The following is a 17,446-nucleotide window of genomic DNA, read 5'->3' as shown; positions in this document are numbered from 1 at the left end:
ATATATATATATATATATATATATATATATATATATATATATATATATATATATATATATAAAATTCATTGCTCCTTGTGGTACAATTCCCAATGTTTTATTTAGTGTCTGAGTAGGTTAAAACTACGTTAGGAGGAACATTATGTACATTTATAAAGTAGAAAAACTACGGGTATTTTTTTTTTTCGATTTCCCGAAAAGTTGGACAAATGACTTAGGCACTTTCTTTACGAGGCTGGTGATATAATGTCATAGAAAACATTATCCTGTTCACAGAGTATGGGGGTCACTCAACTACAGCTACAAAATAAATACAATCAGGCACGAATCCAGGAATGTTATTGAGGGGGGGGGGGCAAACCGATAACCGATACTTGAAACACGCTGATATTTTAACCCCAAGAATAATGCTGTTGGCTTGGAGATTGGTCCAGAAACCTAAGTCTGTTTTGCTCGTAATTGTATGTAAAGTCATGTATAATTCACAAATATAATTCAAATCATAAATTCGCACTAAAAAGTGTTTATCCAAGGAGAATCAGGGTGTTGGGGGGGGGGGGGGCTTGTATCTGCAACTGAATACAATCAGGAGGCTGACTCTGGCATCCTCGTATACCCCATTCATGGCTTATGACACATACATAGACGTCATCATATTCAAGAGGGTAAGATATGTTTATATGAAAGAGAAATCCAGGAGGTGCCAAGATAAGAGGGAGGAAGGAGGGTGGAGGGGAGTAGAATATATAGGAAATGGAATGGGTGGGAGTGGTTTCTATGCCTTTTTCTTTTTGGCTAACCCCCGTGTGAGGGGAAAAAGCCTTTGGTATATGTGTGTATGTATGTATGTATATATATATATATATATATATACACACACATACTGTACATATGCCAAGGGCTTTTTCCCCCTTAAAAGGGAGGTAGCCAGTCAAAATGCATAATTCAACTACCACCCATTTCATTCACACCCATGGGTCATCCTGCATCTCACCCATTGCCCTGGGTCAGAAGCAATGCAGTAAGACACACCATATCCAGAGCAAGGCCACTTCATTTAATCAGCGACCCCCCTCTCATGCAGAAAAAGAGAAGACAGGGAAAAATCCCTTCAGTCTGCATCAAAATATTCACACATAACCACTCCCTAACTTCCACCCACTTCCATGCCTCATACAGTGCTGTCAGCACAATCACCCCTTCATACAATCTCCTCTTAGCATCCACTCCCAAATGTCTATTTCTCTTTACATTTTTTTTTATCCCCCCAAGGCATTTATTTGCTTCTCTCTATCTACATTCTACCTCCACCTCCACTCCTCCCTTTCCTGACACATTTGCCCCCAACTATTTAAAGTTATCCATTTCCTCCAGTCTTTCTCCCTTAATACTCACTTCCAATTTGCTGCCATCCTCTCCCCTTGTACATCTCATCTCTTTACTTTTACCCACATTTATCTTTTTCTTTCTTTCACACACCTTCCCAAACTCTGTCATTAACTTCCTTAATCACCTCAGGATTCAGGACAGGAACCAGCCATCAATTCACCACCCAGAGTTATTCACCTATCCTCACCTCCACAAGGTCTTACCTTGCTTTGCAGGTAAAAGCATCCAAGGAAAAAATCTATATATATATATATATTCTTTCAACTATATGTTGCTTTTGAAATTACATATTAACTTATTTAATTCTCTGTACTGTTTTGTAAATGTTTATTTGAAAGAAAAAATTTATTTTTCAAAGGATCTTAATTTTTTTTCCAAAGTTTATCATGAGACAACTGTTTAATTGAAATGTGGAATATTTTGGAAGTTTTAAGTACAATACAACTATTTTGTTCTAAAATATACTGATATTTTTTTCTCACAAATGTGTTTTTGTTGCCCTTATTTTACTTGTGTAGAAGACATGTTGATATACTATATACATATACCAAAGGCTTTATCTCTTTTTAAGGGGATGGCCAAATAAAAGAACACATTTTTTTACACAAAATTAAAACATATTTAGTCCCCTCCTGTCTCAACACCTCAAGGATAAAATGTCAGCCTTGTTCCTTGCCTTCCTATTCGGATTATGGATGACACTTCAACCACAGTGTACTACATTTTGAACAATTATAGTATTTAACTCACAGTATTGTCTTCAGTGTGCCTTACTTTGAGAGGGTTTGTAATACTGACAACTGTTGCCTCAGGTTTCAGTCTTCTGGCTGTAAATCTCTTTGGTAAGAAGTATTGGATAATTGTCTGTTTTATTAGTGTCTGCGTCACTGGCTTCTTGTAGTGGTAGGGGAACAGTCACTGGGTATCAGCTCTCTTCAGGTGAAAAGATGGAGGAAATACAGTTAAAGCTGATAGAAATCTTGGGCCTAGTCTGGAGACTGAGGGTCAGCTCCATAGGGGGCTCCAGATAGTGGCAAAGGTGATGAAAAAGTTTCCAAGATGAATGGCAGGGATACTATTCTCTCTGATGTCCACCATGTCAGACTTGCAGGTTCATGTCATTGATCGGGTTTGTACTGTCAAAGATCTCCAAGAGGAAGACTTGAATCCCTGTTAAGTTCATACTTTGCATTTATTTACTATGAAAATAAAAAGTTGAAATATATCATAATGTTGTTGACAGATGTATACTTACATATTATGAAGATTTGCTTTTATATAGACTCGATGAATCACATACCCTAACTCCCCATTTTTTGTAAGGGTTAGAGGACACTGACCCCCTGCAAAAGTTTACTTTTTGTGAATTATTTCTGGTCCCCGTACACCCATGACATACATAAAAATATAATTCTTCTGAGACACTTAAATCAATCTCACCATCTCAAAATTGCCTAAACTATCAAAAATGAACCCTATGCAACACAAAGTAACTGGTAAGGTTCTAAGAATCTATTGTGTATTTATGCATGTGATTCACATTGCTACAACCAATACATTGTATAATAACTACAGTTGTATTGGAAGGAGCAAATCTTATTGTTTTGCCCAGACTCTACATGGAAGAAAATTATGAAAAGAGGGTGTCCCTAGCCTTTTATGATGCCAAACACTTCATCTTATACTTATCCCCTCTACCTTTTCTCAGACTATCTATATACCAAGGACTTCTTCTCCCTTATATGGGAGGTATTTGAGTCAAAGGTACACACCCATTCCCATCCACCACCCTTATTTATAACCCCTTCATCTTAGCTCCTCATGGATGAAAAGTCATCCCTGTCTCCTGCCCTCCAATTGGGTCAGAAGCAATGCAAGACATAGCACATCCACATCAAGGCTGCTTCACTTACATGGTGACTCCCCTTCCCATCCCCTCATGCAGAAAATAGAGAAGACTGGGAGAAATCCCTTCAGGCTGCATCAAAATATTATCCATACACAACCATTCTCCACTCACTAGCCCCTGCTTTGCTCAACAGAAATTATCCTCTTGCTCAATGCACATTTCACACTATCCATCCATCTGACCTTTGGTCATCCCCTTAAGTTCATTCCATCCACTTCTGCATTCCACACCTCTTTTGCTAATATTTCTTCACTCATTCCATGTGTCCAAGCCATCCCCATAATCTTTCATCAGTCCTCTGCCAGCTCCCTTTCCACCCCTACTCTCCTCATTTCTCACTCTATCCAATCTTGTAACCCCTACTATACTTCTCACACACTTCATCTCAAACACATTTAAACTTCCCCTTTCTACCTCTTTTTCCGTACAACACAAAATATCTTCCATGAGTGTCTCATATGACAGTCTGGTGGCTGTTGCTGGGTACTTGAAAGTCATGGGTTTCCTCCAAGAGAGACCTAGGGCAATGGAGTGATTGAATGCCTTTTGTAATATGCAGGATAACAAGTTGGTGATGTTCTTGTCCTCCAACATAAGGTGCTAAGTAAAAAGGAAGTAGTCATGGATGTGGTACAGAATAGATTTAAGGAGGATAACAGAAATGAAGTGAAGTAATATTAAGTGATAGCATTTCTTTATGAGTGAAGGTTATTCTTCATAAAAGAATGCTGTGCAACTCTTACCTGCAGGTGTCACTATGGATCATGCTTTTAACCCTTTTGATAGCCCTGGCAAATGTTTTCTACCATCAGAAGAGAGAATTTCACCTGGTTTTCTAATAAGTTTATCTGGCTTACTGGCACAAATTGTACCAATATTTTTCATATGTATAGCCAATGAATTTGGCAGAATTTTACTTTCTCATGGGAGAAAGCATTCACCATACTTCACAAGAGGTTTAAAAAGTATGACCCAAAGTCCATTAGTATTTACTGCACAAATGTTAAGCAGCCTCTACCCAAAACAGAGACATATCTAATATGGGTAAATATACAGTATACTACTGGGGATTAAATATTTTATTTAAAACTAATTTCCATTGATTATTGTAATGGGTTGGGTGCTCAGTATTTTGTATGCCTAAACAGGTGACTAGCAATGATTAATGCCACTTTAGGTTATGGGATATTAATACCAAGGTATGTTAGCTTTTACTTCATAGTACTACATGATATCAGTTGGGCCATTTCTGCCTATATACTCCTGAAAATGTGAGGTTTATTGGATGGGGTTGCATAGTAGTTTAACTAGACTGTATCTACACACTGAAAATATATGACTAGATATAAATGATATTTAAAATATTTTGGTTGCTAAAGAATAATTCATAATATGTGTGAGGAAGTCGAGAATTCAAGTTTGGAAGATTTTGTTCCAAGATCACAGATTTCCAACACATTAGCATGAACACATATTGTTAAGACACTTGGATTCTGCATCTGGTCTATACTCTTGAGCATAAAAATAATTTTGACTTCTGGCCATTGGTTGTGAGACTGCCCCTAAGCTCAATATTGGCTAAAACAAACTATGAAGTATGTTACAGGTACTATGCTTTATCCTTAAACAAAACTACCTCTTATAATCTTACTCCCACCCTTAAATACACAAAGTATCCTACATTACCCGAAACTAAATTGTACAGTATGCCACTAAACTGAAGATACAAACTGTTGTGTTTCCATTTCCAAGTGTAACTTACTAGTCAAGAAGAAGAATACGAAGAAAGTAAAAAAAGAATTACTATTATTTAGATAAGGCATAAACAATGCTATTTCTTGGATTTAACTAAAAAATTGAACACTAAAAAATCATAATGTGCATATTAGGGAAGCAATTTGTCAACTAAAATGTATTACAGACAGATTAGGAAGAAATGCTTCTTCAAATCTACTGATTATAATATCAGGTTGTTCTTTATCACAAGGAAGAGAGTATTGGGTTGTACAATGTTTCAGGGGAGAGCTGTCACAAGATGAATGATTTCCACTTATAGAAGACCCTTTAAGTTTATCCAAGACTCGTTTTAAATCAGTGTGCACAGCTTCTAAGGTTTCATTTTCATTAGTAGTATATGTTGCCATTTCAATCTCTTGCAATAGGTGTCTAACCTTCTCACTCCACATATAACTAGCTTCTGAACTTACAGCAGTACAATCCCATGCCTGATGGTCGGACAATTCCCTTGTGATGTTCAAGTGTGTTGTTTCAACATTATCCGAATCCTTGGCTGTGTGACAACCAGTTGATCTATTACATCTGCAAATAAATTTTATGGTATAGTTAATAACCTTGTAAGTGCATAATTATTATCAAGCTAGATTTTCATAAACATTACTTAACTGCATGATAATGCTGCTAGTTACCTCAAGGCTGCATGTCTTCTACAAGAGAAACCAGGGGCAACAGATTGACTGACTGATTGATCTGCTGAAATATCAAGGAAATTTACCTGCATTTTAATCTGGCATAGTAAGCAAGTCTTCTCACATCTTTCTTTGATGGATAATATTTCCTGTTTGGGCGAGGTGGCGGTGTTTCATTAGCAAACAGTTCATTCTCAACATAACAGACAAGATGTTGCTGAAGCTGATCAACAGAACGCATCCCTTGCATCACCAAAATTTCTACCTGAGACATCAGTCGTTCATCAATGACGTGTTCAATACTTCTTATCTGAAATGTACATACATATATATATCAAGGGCTTTTTTCACCTTACAAGGGAGGTAGCCAAAGTCAAAAAGCATAATTCCACTCCCACCCATTCCACCCCCATTTACCACTCCCTCTCATCTTGGCTCCTCCTGCATGATGGGTCATCCCTGCATGATGGGTCATCCCTTGCCCATTGTCCTGGATCAGAGGCAATACAGCAAGACACAGCACATCCACAGCAAGACCACTTCATTAAATTGGTGACCCCCTCTCTCCATTCTCTCATGCAGTAACAATGAAGACTCTATGGGCTGTGTCAAAATATCATTCACACATAACCACTCCCTAAACACCCCCATCCCCCAATCACTTCCTTCCATGCATCACAGTATCATCCATACACAGCCATTCTCCACTCACCCTTAACTTCTGCCTTCTCCCTTCCTTCCTCAACAGACATCCCCCTCTTGCTCAATGCCCCCTTTTACCCCATCCATCCATCTCCTCCTTGATTGTCCCCTCATGTTCACTCCATCAACCTCTGCCTTCCACACATCTTTCACTAATGTTTCTTCACTCATTCTTTCCATGTGTCCAAATCATCCCAATACTTTTTTCACTATCCCTATCTCCCATCTCCTATTCCACCTCCATTCTCTTCCTCACTTTACCTTGTACCCCTACCATACTTCTCAGACATTTAATCCCTAACGTATTTACACTCTTCCCCTCTTTCTTATGTTCCATATCTCTGCCCCATACAGTGCTGTTGGCACAATCACCCTTTCATATAATCTCTTAGCATCCATTCCCAAATGTCTATTTCTCATTATAATTATTAATCCCTCAAGGCATTTACTTGCTTCTCTCATTCTACAATCTACCTTCACCTCCACTCTCCTGCCACATGCAACCCTAAGTATCTAAAGCTAGCCACTTCTTCCAGCCTCTTTGATACTCACTTCCAAATCTCTGCCATTCTCTCCCCATGTACATCTCATCACTTTACTTTTACCCAAATTTACCTTCAACTTTCTCCTCTTGTAATCCTTCCAAAACTCTGTCACTAATTTCCTTAATCCTTATAGTGGAAGCATGTATATTCGCAATATGTAAAGATGTATAGATGTAACTGTGTAGAACTATCTAGCAGGTTTCTGCTAATGGATTTATATTCCTGCCAACTTTTTGTAGTCCTTCTTTTCCTTCTCCTTTAAGTAGTTTATTCTATGCACCTCCCTACCTTCTGTCCTTTTCCTCTTCTCCATCTATCCTCCACTCTTAACTTACCTTCCACCAAAAAATTATCTGATATTCCCCAACTCTCTCTTCTAAAAACATGCATGTCCAAAAATCTTCCTACTCTTCTGGATACCACTATATAGTATGTTAAAGCCTTATCAACCACCCTTTCTTCCACCACCCTCTTCCATGTGTACTTATGCTTGACTTTCTTCACAAACACTGAGTTAGCTATCATCAACTCTAAACACATCTCCACCATCAACTCTCAACTACGATTTTTTCCTGACAGTCCATACCTCCCAACCACTCCATCTATTGGTTCATTTTCTATTCTAGCATTAAGATCTCCCAATACTGCTACATTGACATTTCTCCCTAAATCCTGACACACTCATTTAAATCTATCTAACAAGCCTCCCTTTCCTCTACACTCTTCGCACTCCTAGGCCCATATGCACTTACATAGACCCACACACGGACAGACTACCGACTGAAAAGGACGTCTCAAATGAGTTCTGGAGAATAGCTCTTTTTCATTAAGTTGGAGGAAGACAAATACCTAGTTGGTATTTGAGAAGGAAGGAGAGTGCTTGGGGTGCCCAAAATGAGTTAATATAGTGAAATTAAAGAGTAACAAAGAAGTAAAAATGGGGGATAGTGGGAGTGTGTGCATTCCTTTTAACTTGGCTACCTTCCTTGTAAGGGGGAGAAAACCCTAGGTATATAGAGAGAATGTATATTTGGGGGGGAAAAATTAGTACAGTATACACATGATTTGATAATTTTTTTTGTGATACTCAAGAATGAATCTGTTTGACTTTTTTTTTTTTTTTTAACCCCTTCCATACGGTGCTGCACACGTAGGCGTCATGGGGAGCGAGTGTATTCATGAGGCTGCCATATCGGCGTCTTGATTATATTTATTGTAGTCGCCCCTCCATAATGACATTCTTTCTAATTCTTTTGTAATCGCATTTTCTATGGTTATCAAAATTCACGGGTGAAGAGAGAACGATCGATATAAGCGGTGACTATATTTTATGATGCGAGTATTATTACGACATGTCGTACGGCTGGCATTGGCTGCTGCCACCGAGATCTAAGTCCATGACGCCTACGTGTGCGGCACCGTATGGAAGGGGTTAAACCAAGTTTTAGGCTTCTCAGGCCTATAACAAATACCACTAGTATATATGAACTTAATATATGTACTGCTCTAATTTTGGCTGTTTATGGTACATGCTTTTTGCCTAATATTTACCTTCCCCTCACTGGCTACTGCTTCCTGATGCTGATGATCCTCCAGTCTTGGAAGTTCCACATAAAATCTTCTCTCCGTGCACACCAACTCATCCCTCAAAATGGCCTCTCGAAGTAGCCTGGACATCTGCTTCTTCTTCCATTCACTGTTCTGAGTCACCTATATAAGAACAATCCCTAAATTTTATAATTAGGAATCCAAAAACTGCAATGACATACAAGTTACCATGCTGCAAATGGATAATACAAATTCTGTATGGTACAGTAGTGTACTTACTCTGTACATAGGAAACTTGACAATCTCCCGCAGAACAATTTTTGCAGGACAGTTCATCTTTTTACTTTTGCGGAAGAGGACATCTCCTTCAGTCTAACATGATCAGAAGAAAAATAGAAAATAAAAATGTATTTGAATTACTTTCCAACAAAGTACAAAATAAATTCACATTTTGGAAAAAAAGTTGTCACTCAAAGGTAGAGTATATACTCATGTTTATATCAAGCTTTTAGAGAAAGAGAAGCTGCTGTATACAATACATGAGTATATCTTTATTGGGCTGAAATCTTTGAATGATAGGAAGTGCTAGGAGCAATTTTTTGTTTCAGTTACAGAAGAATATTTGTTACATACATACATACATATACCAAGGCTTTTTCCCCCTTACAAGGGAGGTAGCCAAAAAGGAAAAAGCATAAAATCATTTCCACCCATTCCATCCCTGAATACACTCCTACTTTTTTTTTTTAAAGTAAAGAATATTTGTTAATTACTACAAATTTCTGGGATAGGAAAGACTAGAATGTTGAAGTGGTTTGGCTAGAATGTTGAAGTGGTTTGGTATACAGCATCACCGACATTTAATCAATGTCACCATCAGGATGGTAGTATTTTGTAAAACCCAACCAATATTTTATTTGGCAATACTGAACTTGTGGGACCTCTAGGTGGAGGGGGGTACTGCAATAGTTTGTTCTTCCTGTGGGTACTGGCTTTAGGAGAGGACAGTGCTTCTTTTGTAGCCTTTGTCTTTCTGTAAACTCAATGACACCTTGGGAAAACCTGCTACAACTCCCCACTCCTTACTTCAGATACTATATATAATAACAGAAGTAAATCATGGACCTACCATCACTGGAAAAGACAAGAGTAAGTGGTGACATCATAGTAGTACTTTGGACATAAAAAGGATGCAGGGATGACCAGTCATCCATGAGGAGCTTTGAGATGGGAGGGGGGGAGGGTTTGGAAAGGAGTGAAATGAGTGGGAATAGGTTGCCTCTGACTTGGCTACCTCCCTTATAGGAGGGAAAAAGCTCTTGACATATAGATACTTGGGTGCGAATGTGGCAGGAAAGGGAGGAGTGGAGGTGGAGGTAGAATAAAGATTGAGAGATGCAAGTAAATGCCTTGGGGGATTGAAATGTGTAATGAGAAATAGAAAGAGGCATTGGGAAAGTGAATGTTTCTTGAGGAAGGATGGGAGAAGACAAAATATAGGGGTGAATGGAGAATGGGTGTGTATGGATGATAGTGTGATGCATGAAAGGGAGTGGGTGGGGGATTGGGACAGAGGGAGTATGTATGAAAAAATAATTTGATATAGCTCAAAGGGGTTTCTCTTCGTCTTCTCTTTTTCTACATGAGGGGACGGAGAGTGAGGGGGGGTTGTCGATTTAATGAAGTGCCCTTGCTATAGATGTGCTGTGTCTTGTGACACTGCTTTTGACCCAGGGCAGTGGGCAAGATGCAGGTATGACCAGTCATCCAGGAGAGGGCCAAGATAGGAGGGATGGAGGGGGGTGAATGGGAGTGGAGTATGTGGGGATAGAGTGGGTAGGAGTGGATTTTATGCCTTTATTTTTTTGGCTACCTCCCTTGTAAGGGGGAAAAAGTCTTTGGTATATGTATGTATATAGATAGATAAAATTGACAGAGACCTCATGAACTGAGACAAGACTTGCAAGTTCATGAGAAGAAGTTAAAAAAGAAACTTCAAAAGGTTGTCAAGAAATACAAATTTCCATACAGATACATTAACACCTGTAATAGCTTGGAAGTTAAATCAAAGACAATGAGACATGATCTCATGCATATAACTCCTTTCCAATATATTATAACTGAGTAGACACAATAAGGTATATACTAACCTTCCTTTCTTTCCACTTCCTTTTCTGTCCCAAATTGCGGTCAACTCCATATTGGCATTCCAACACTCGTGTACCCACATATATAAAAGGAATCCCATCAAAACCAAACTTTTCCCCTTGGTACTTGCCATTTTCTTCCCACTGTATGCGATGGTTATTCAAACTCCAGCCTGTGACAGTAGAGGAAATATGAATAAATTCCTTGTTTAAGTAAAAAAAAAAAAAAAAAATCTGCACCTTATAAATGTGTCTCAAAAATATAATCATGTTTCTGACAACGATATCACTCATTTCTTGGTTGATTATTTTGAAATGTAATCATTATACCCTTTTCCATATAAATATCCAATTAAAGTCAAAGCATACACCCTTCACCCAACTACATCCATCCAAAACCCATTCATTGTCACTTCTATCTTAGCTCCTTGTGGAAGATATGTCATCCCTGTCTCCTGCCCACTGCTTAGATCAGAGGCAATATAATACAGGAATACCTCACTATATGACCAAGTGCTATAAAGTAGCTAAAACAAATGTTGGGTGTATGTGAAAGCCCTAGGCAAAAATTGAGGAGGGGATTGACAGGGTCCATGAGCACAACCCCCTTATTTACATGTAAAACCCACCTCGCTATACAAACTTTCACATTGCAACCAGTCAGCTGGGAACACAACTCGGTTGTATAGTGAGGTATTCCTGTAGTTGCTGTCTTGAGCTTCAATGACTAGAAATCTGCAGCCCCAAAGTGGCTGGCAATGTTCCCTGGGATTTTCCATAGATCTCTCAAAGATGAAACTCTAGACAGTTCTCCATGCTGTATCAACATGAGATAGTTCCTGTGCAACCAGCTTATCATAGTAGAAGATTGCAGTTGCCAGTTGTCAGTTCTTAAATGAAAGGACAGAGATACAGCTAAAGTTGAGAAAGATAATCTTGAAGGGCCAGCATCTGTCAATGGTCCCTAACAACAGCTCATTTGAGAGCTGCTATGCAGACAATCACTGGTTCAAAGCTCTCATGGTCTGATTGTTTCCAGGTGCCAGTTGCTTAAAATTACCTGCATGTTGTTCATACTTTCCCTCATAGTTTTCTGCTTGTAGAAGTACAGCAAACTTCATGGGCTTTACAGGATGTGACTATAAACAAATGTATCTTGCTCTACACAAGGAATACAATCCAACTTCATCTATAATTCCAAGATTGACTGCTGGGTAATGAGTCCAGGGAAGTAAGAAAGAAAAGAACAGAAAAGAAGAAAAACAAGAAAAATATTCTGGACTATTCCAGGGGTAAAAATAAAACTTACAAGATGTTCCAAAGTCTTTGCTTGAGCTCCACACTGTGAACCTGGCTAAGGTCTTCTCAATATGCTCATTAACAACATCATATGCATCTTCTAGAGTTTCAGTATAGCCAAAATTTTCATGAATTAGATGGAACTTTGAAGATGCACTTGGAAATGTGTCCAGTGTAATGACAGGTGGATCATTCATTTCATTAGTTCCACTATTCATCAACAGCTGCTTCAGTTTTAACAATTACATTCCATTTTATATATAACCTGCAAAAGAAAAGAAAATTAAAATCCTTTCTGAAACAGAGAACATTAAAAAATGTCCACATTTCCTTATGTATTATCTGTTATCAAGCTGTCTTGGGTTTCTCCTGAAGGAAATCAGCAGCCGTAAGGTTGAGGGTAACAATTCCATACAATAGTAATCACTGCCTCATACTTCACAGACTGGAAACTACAGGCCTGCAGAAGGTAGTAATGGTTGTGGGACCTTTCCATAGATCTTTCTAGAAATACTGGATTGCTGTCTGTGTTGTATTAGTGTGCATCTTTCTGTCATTGTCTGGTAAGAGAGACAGGATGGAAGCAGTTACTTGTTATTCTCCTTATGTTAAAAGTGGAGAAAAATATTTAATGCTAATGTTCCAAGAAACAGAAACAATAACTCATATTTTTCTTTCTACCTGCACCATATCTATCTTCACTGGACAGGTGTTTGGGTGGAATGAAAAAATAAAGTGGCATTTAGGTGATCATATGAGGTTAGGTTAGTTTAAGTCTTGCCAAATATTGGCTAGGAATTCCAAAATTTTCTTTTTACTATCAGTAATGCTTATATGACACAATGTATTGTTGTTTCAAGCACTGATTTACCACCATAGTAATGGCAATACCATCATCTATGGTTTTGGGCATTAACTAAACAAGCCCAGACAATCAAAGAAAAGGAAATTGTTGTCTAATCACAGATGGGAATAGATATAAGTTCTCTAATAGTGACATTATTAATGTTACTGTTGGGGTTTTGTTGCTGCCCTCCTTCAAGAATGTAAACCTCAAGCAAGCCTTGTTAATTACTGAGGACTTGATTACATTTTCACTATTTTGTTTCACTATTCATATTCATCTTCCACATCTTAGTTCCTGATCAAACTGCTTTCTTCTTTATTTAATGGACAGTTGATACAATTTGCCTTGCAATTCATATCCTTATCTTATCTTTACAGTTTGTGTATTCACCTTTATTCAGGATTCAACCAGTTTATGATTTTGGCTACATTTTGTACACTCTTATTCCTTGGTACAATTTCTGCAGGTCTCATGCTTTATCAAAACTAAGTGAAACCCACCAAAATCTTCTCTTTAATGTTGTCATATCTTATTTCATATGTGCATTTTGACATGTTCTTTCTTATGGTGAAACCAGATACTACTTACCTGATTTTTTTTATGAAATAAAGTTCAGTTTTGTAATATTCTACCAGTATTATCTGCAAAGCTCATGATCATGAAGTTGTCTTTATGTTGCACTGCTCTTGAACATTAAGTTTTCTATCTATCTATCTATCTATCTATCTATCTATATATATATATATATATATATATATATATATAAAGCAAAAGTTGCCCTTCCATTAGCCAAAAGAACTGCAAAGACAATATTTGTTAACAAGGCACAGAAGACTTCTACTTAAGTTGACCATTAATGAAAGGGTAATGAAAGAAATACAACTTCATGATCAAGGGCAGTGCAACAAATAGAAAACTTCATGATCATGAGCTTTGCAAGTGACACTGGTGGAATATTATGAATCTGGTCATTATTTTAGAAAAAAATAATGGAAGTATTATCCGGTTTAACTATTAGAAAGAACATATCAAAATACATATATACAAGTCTCAGCAAAATATGACAACATTAAATGGAGGGTTTTGATAAAACATCAGACCAATTTCTGTCACTATGACTGAAACCCTGATAATGTACTATAACATTGGTATCTCCTGTGTATATTCTGTATTTTGCTCTTTCCTTATATCTATCATATTTCTCCTATCATATACAGACTTCATAATAGCTGGGGTACATCTTAAAATATAAATGCTCTTGGTTACTCCTAGATTAAAATAAGTAGTTCTTCATCAAATCAAATAACCATTTCTTCTTTAATGAGATACTACTCTTTATATCATAATGATTGGGTACATTACAAAGGAAGACAAAAGAGATGCAAACAGCATAATAGAAGAACAATTGCTCCTTACAGGGCTGCTTGTATATATTGAAAGGAAGCGTGTACATTTTAACATTTATAGTTTATTTCCCACAGACTGTCACATTTATTTTTTCTTTTTTCCCCCCTCCAGTTTCTGTTGCTCATCAATCATATCAAATGCCCCTTTTGATTTTGTTTTACATTTTCTACCTAGGGTTCAACTTTGCTCATTAATTATATATTTACTGCTTCGATGTTTCCATTGCCTGTTTTGACCAAAATGATCTTCAATTTCTTCTTCATTATATAGGCATATATAAAGTTTTCCTTGTTCTTTCCCTTTTCACTCCTCTGATAATCTTCAATATTATTGAATATTATATTTGTTCAACCTTGATTGATGTGCACTCAAATATTCAGTAATTGTTGCCAATGAGATTAATTCCTTTACTACTAACACATTATTTACATTTCTAAATAATATTATGACCAGTATTTCATTGTATATGATTAGTAAATGTAAACATTCTCAATTTATCACAGAAATCATAGCAAATATTTTGCTGATGAAGTTTTCCACATCTAGATGATCTACTGCATCTCGTTGAACCAGTACATCCTTCCATTACGGATGCAACTTGGATTACAGCTGCTATTTCGATCGTTTTCAGCTCTTCTTATTTTCATCTTCAGATTAAGTAAAGTACCACTACTAAACTAACGGTTTCCGATTTTAATTTTTCATTGTTCTTTGTTATAATTTGCATTACACTCATGTCTTCTAAGTAGAAGGACCGCAATCCTACAATCACAATACGCACTGTCACTATTTGCTGCCAACACAACAATTATCTTCCTCATTATCCACAACTGCCCTTTAAAATTCTACAATTCTTTTGCGACCATCTAACCATCTTAGATAACATCAAGGCCCACAACATCCAAAATATGTCACAATGAACACTATAGAAAAGGTCCACACGCACCAATAATTATGTGGTGTGATAATAGTGACATTGTTATATAACTATTTCCAGAAATATTAGTGACTGATCACAGTAGGATAGTTATGTACCATTAAAGTAACAACATCACCACTTTAGACATGTCACTGCAATGTAAACAAAAGACCGTGATCGATCAGTTTCGAGTTTGGACTCCCGCTGCATGTTGTTAGTACTTTGTAAATAACCGCCATCATTTGAGAATATGAATCTTATCTCTAACCTAAAATAAATACTTGGAAAAGTCAGGCTATAAAGGCGACATTGTCTTTTCTTACTATAGTGATTTCATAACTATGTTTCAGCCCTTATTGAATATATAAAAATCTTAATATTTCATTTCCACAACCATACACAGATAAGTGTGGTAATGTAGGTGTTTATGTGTCTACAGTATGTGTCTATCAAGGTCTAAATATACAGGTCAGACCGTTTGAATTCTTCTGCGCAGCTTCTGACGTCATTAGGCTGGGTCCATTTTCTCTTTGTGAAACACTGAAGAAAACTGTGAAACGCCAAGGAAGACAGGAACTATAATATTTTATATATTCATATATATAGACAGGAACTATAATATTTTATATATATATTTTATATAATATTTGTCAGAATATAACTAATTGCGTGGAGCGGTGCGAACGAAGGCAACAACCTACCCGAACGACGGACCAGCTTCAACTGACAGCTATAGGACCCGTGAACCCCACTTTGAACAGCCAGGTGACGTTCACGGGCCCGCTGCGCCAACTCCCTCGAAATTCGGTCGGAAGTGGTTAGACCTGTTATTCCTTAGATCTTGGTGTCTATGTGTTCATGTGTTGGAGTCGTAATCGACAACTGACTCCTGACTGAGCGTTTAGAACCAGAATCAGATTAGAATTATCTGATCATTGGGCTTAGTGTGTATGATCGGTACATTTTGTCCGTATACTGTGTGATTTACTCTATTCATGGATCACATGTTGGATTCATGATCGACCGCTATTTCCCTCTCAGAAGAGATCAGAGCTTATATATGACCGATCTATGGGTCTGTGACCTTACACACGAGTTGGAGTAACAACTCGCAGCGCAGCAATACTGAAATTATATCAGGCCTGGGCAGGATTCGAACCCGGACCGCCGTAGTGGCAGCTGGGAACTTTACCACTGCGCCACGAGTGTGTATATATATATCTATATCTATGTATATATATATATATATATATATATATATGTATATATATATGTATATGTATATGACACACAGGAAACCCACAGTCGGAGAAAATAAACTTCGAATAAAGAAGATTCCTATATTTCGGCTATCAACTGTAGCCCTCTTCAGGAAAGTACATAAGACAGAGGACAAAGGGGACTTATAAGCTACAGAAAAGAGAAGGAATGTGGACAGCTGGCATTACTCAGGCACGGGGTAAAATGGGGTGGCGGAGGAGGGTGAGGTGAGGGGGGGTTGTAAGCTCCGTACCAGCCTATTGACTGCCGCGCGTGAAATAATGTCAGGAGTCCACTGCCCTTTAGATATATTAATATTGGGGCAGTTGAATCAGCATTAATTGAGGAATGCCCCAATATTGATTTATCTAAAGGGAAGTGGACTCCTGACATTATTTCACGCGCGGCAGTCAATAGGCTGGTACGGAGCTTACAACCCCCCCCCTTACCTCACCCTCCTCCGCCACCCCATTTTACCCCGCGCCTGAGTAATGCCATCTGTCCACATTCCTTCTCTTTTTTGTAGCTTATAAGTCCCCTTATAAGCCATGCAGCTGTTAGTGCTGCATGAATAGCTATGAGGAGGCCAGGAAGGTGATGCATAGATCAACTTGGACAAAATGAAGGCAGTGTAGATGATTTTGAGATCTTCAGCCTGTGCCCCTAATGTATATGCAACGTATATTAACCGTATTACTTGTCAAATAAGAGTGACAGATGTCATTAGTAAGTCAAGAAAAATGTGTCGTCTGCTACATTATTTTTAGTATTTCGCTGTTTGTTACATATGGTAGTTACTATTTAGCAAAAAAACAAAAACAAAAAAAAAACCATGTAAATGAACAGACACGAAAATGTAATAAGAAATAATACTGGGCGAGTTGCTATTCTTGTCCGAAACATTTTTAAAACTGCCAAAACTAAGTGGGGCAACTGTACACTGTAAAATAAATAAAACACATCAAAACATGAAACCACAGAAAATAGAAGTGCCCTAACACCATAGAAAACCTTAAGTGAGGGGTATACTGATCTATTTGATATACTA

General features: G+C 37.6%; 1 protein-coding gene across 6 annotated transcripts; it reads right to left on the bottom strand.

Annotated features, from left to right (window-relative positions):
• Positions 1-901: 901 nt before the first annotated feature.
• On the bottom strand, positions 902-15,375 carry LOC143033904 (calcium-responsive transcription factor-like). Of its 6 annotated transcripts, none has more exons than XR_012967203.1 (9): positions 15,255-15,375; positions 11,976-12,230; positions 10,670-10,839; positions 8,799-8,891; positions 8,523-8,681; positions 5,811-6,034; positions 5,506-5,617; positions 2,645-2,732; positions 902-2,573 (listed from the first exon to the last, which is right to left on the bottom strand). XR_012967203.1 is itself a non-coding variant. In XM_076199540.1 (8 exons), exons 2-8 carry the CDS (start codon positions 12,181-12,183, stop codon positions 2,503-2,505), a joined length of 1,023 nt encoding a protein of 340 aa, XP_076055655.1. In that variant the 5' UTR covers positions 12,184-12,230; positions 15,255-15,375; the 3' UTR covers positions 902-2,502. The 6 variants fall into 6 exon arrangements, 4 of the variants coding, with proteins under 4 accessions (XP_076055655.1, XP_076055653.1, XP_076055654.1 ...); XR_012967202.1 differs by having other exon boundaries at positions 902-2,559; XM_076199540.1 differs by lacking the exon at positions 2,645-2,732 and having other exon boundaries at positions 902-2,559.
• Between the last annotated feature and the right edge of the window lie 2,071 nt (positions 15,376-17,446).

This window comes from Oratosquilla oratoria, chromosome 16 (genome assembly GCF_046742065.1).
Source record: "Oratosquilla oratoria isolate Oo_2021 chromosome 16, ASM4674206v1, whole genome shotgun sequence".
Classification (NCBI taxonomy): Eukaryota; Metazoa; Arthropoda; class Malacostraca; order Stomatopoda; family Squillidae; genus Oratosquilla; species Oratosquilla oratoria.
This window is presented reverse-complemented; position numbering and strand designations above follow the sequence as displayed.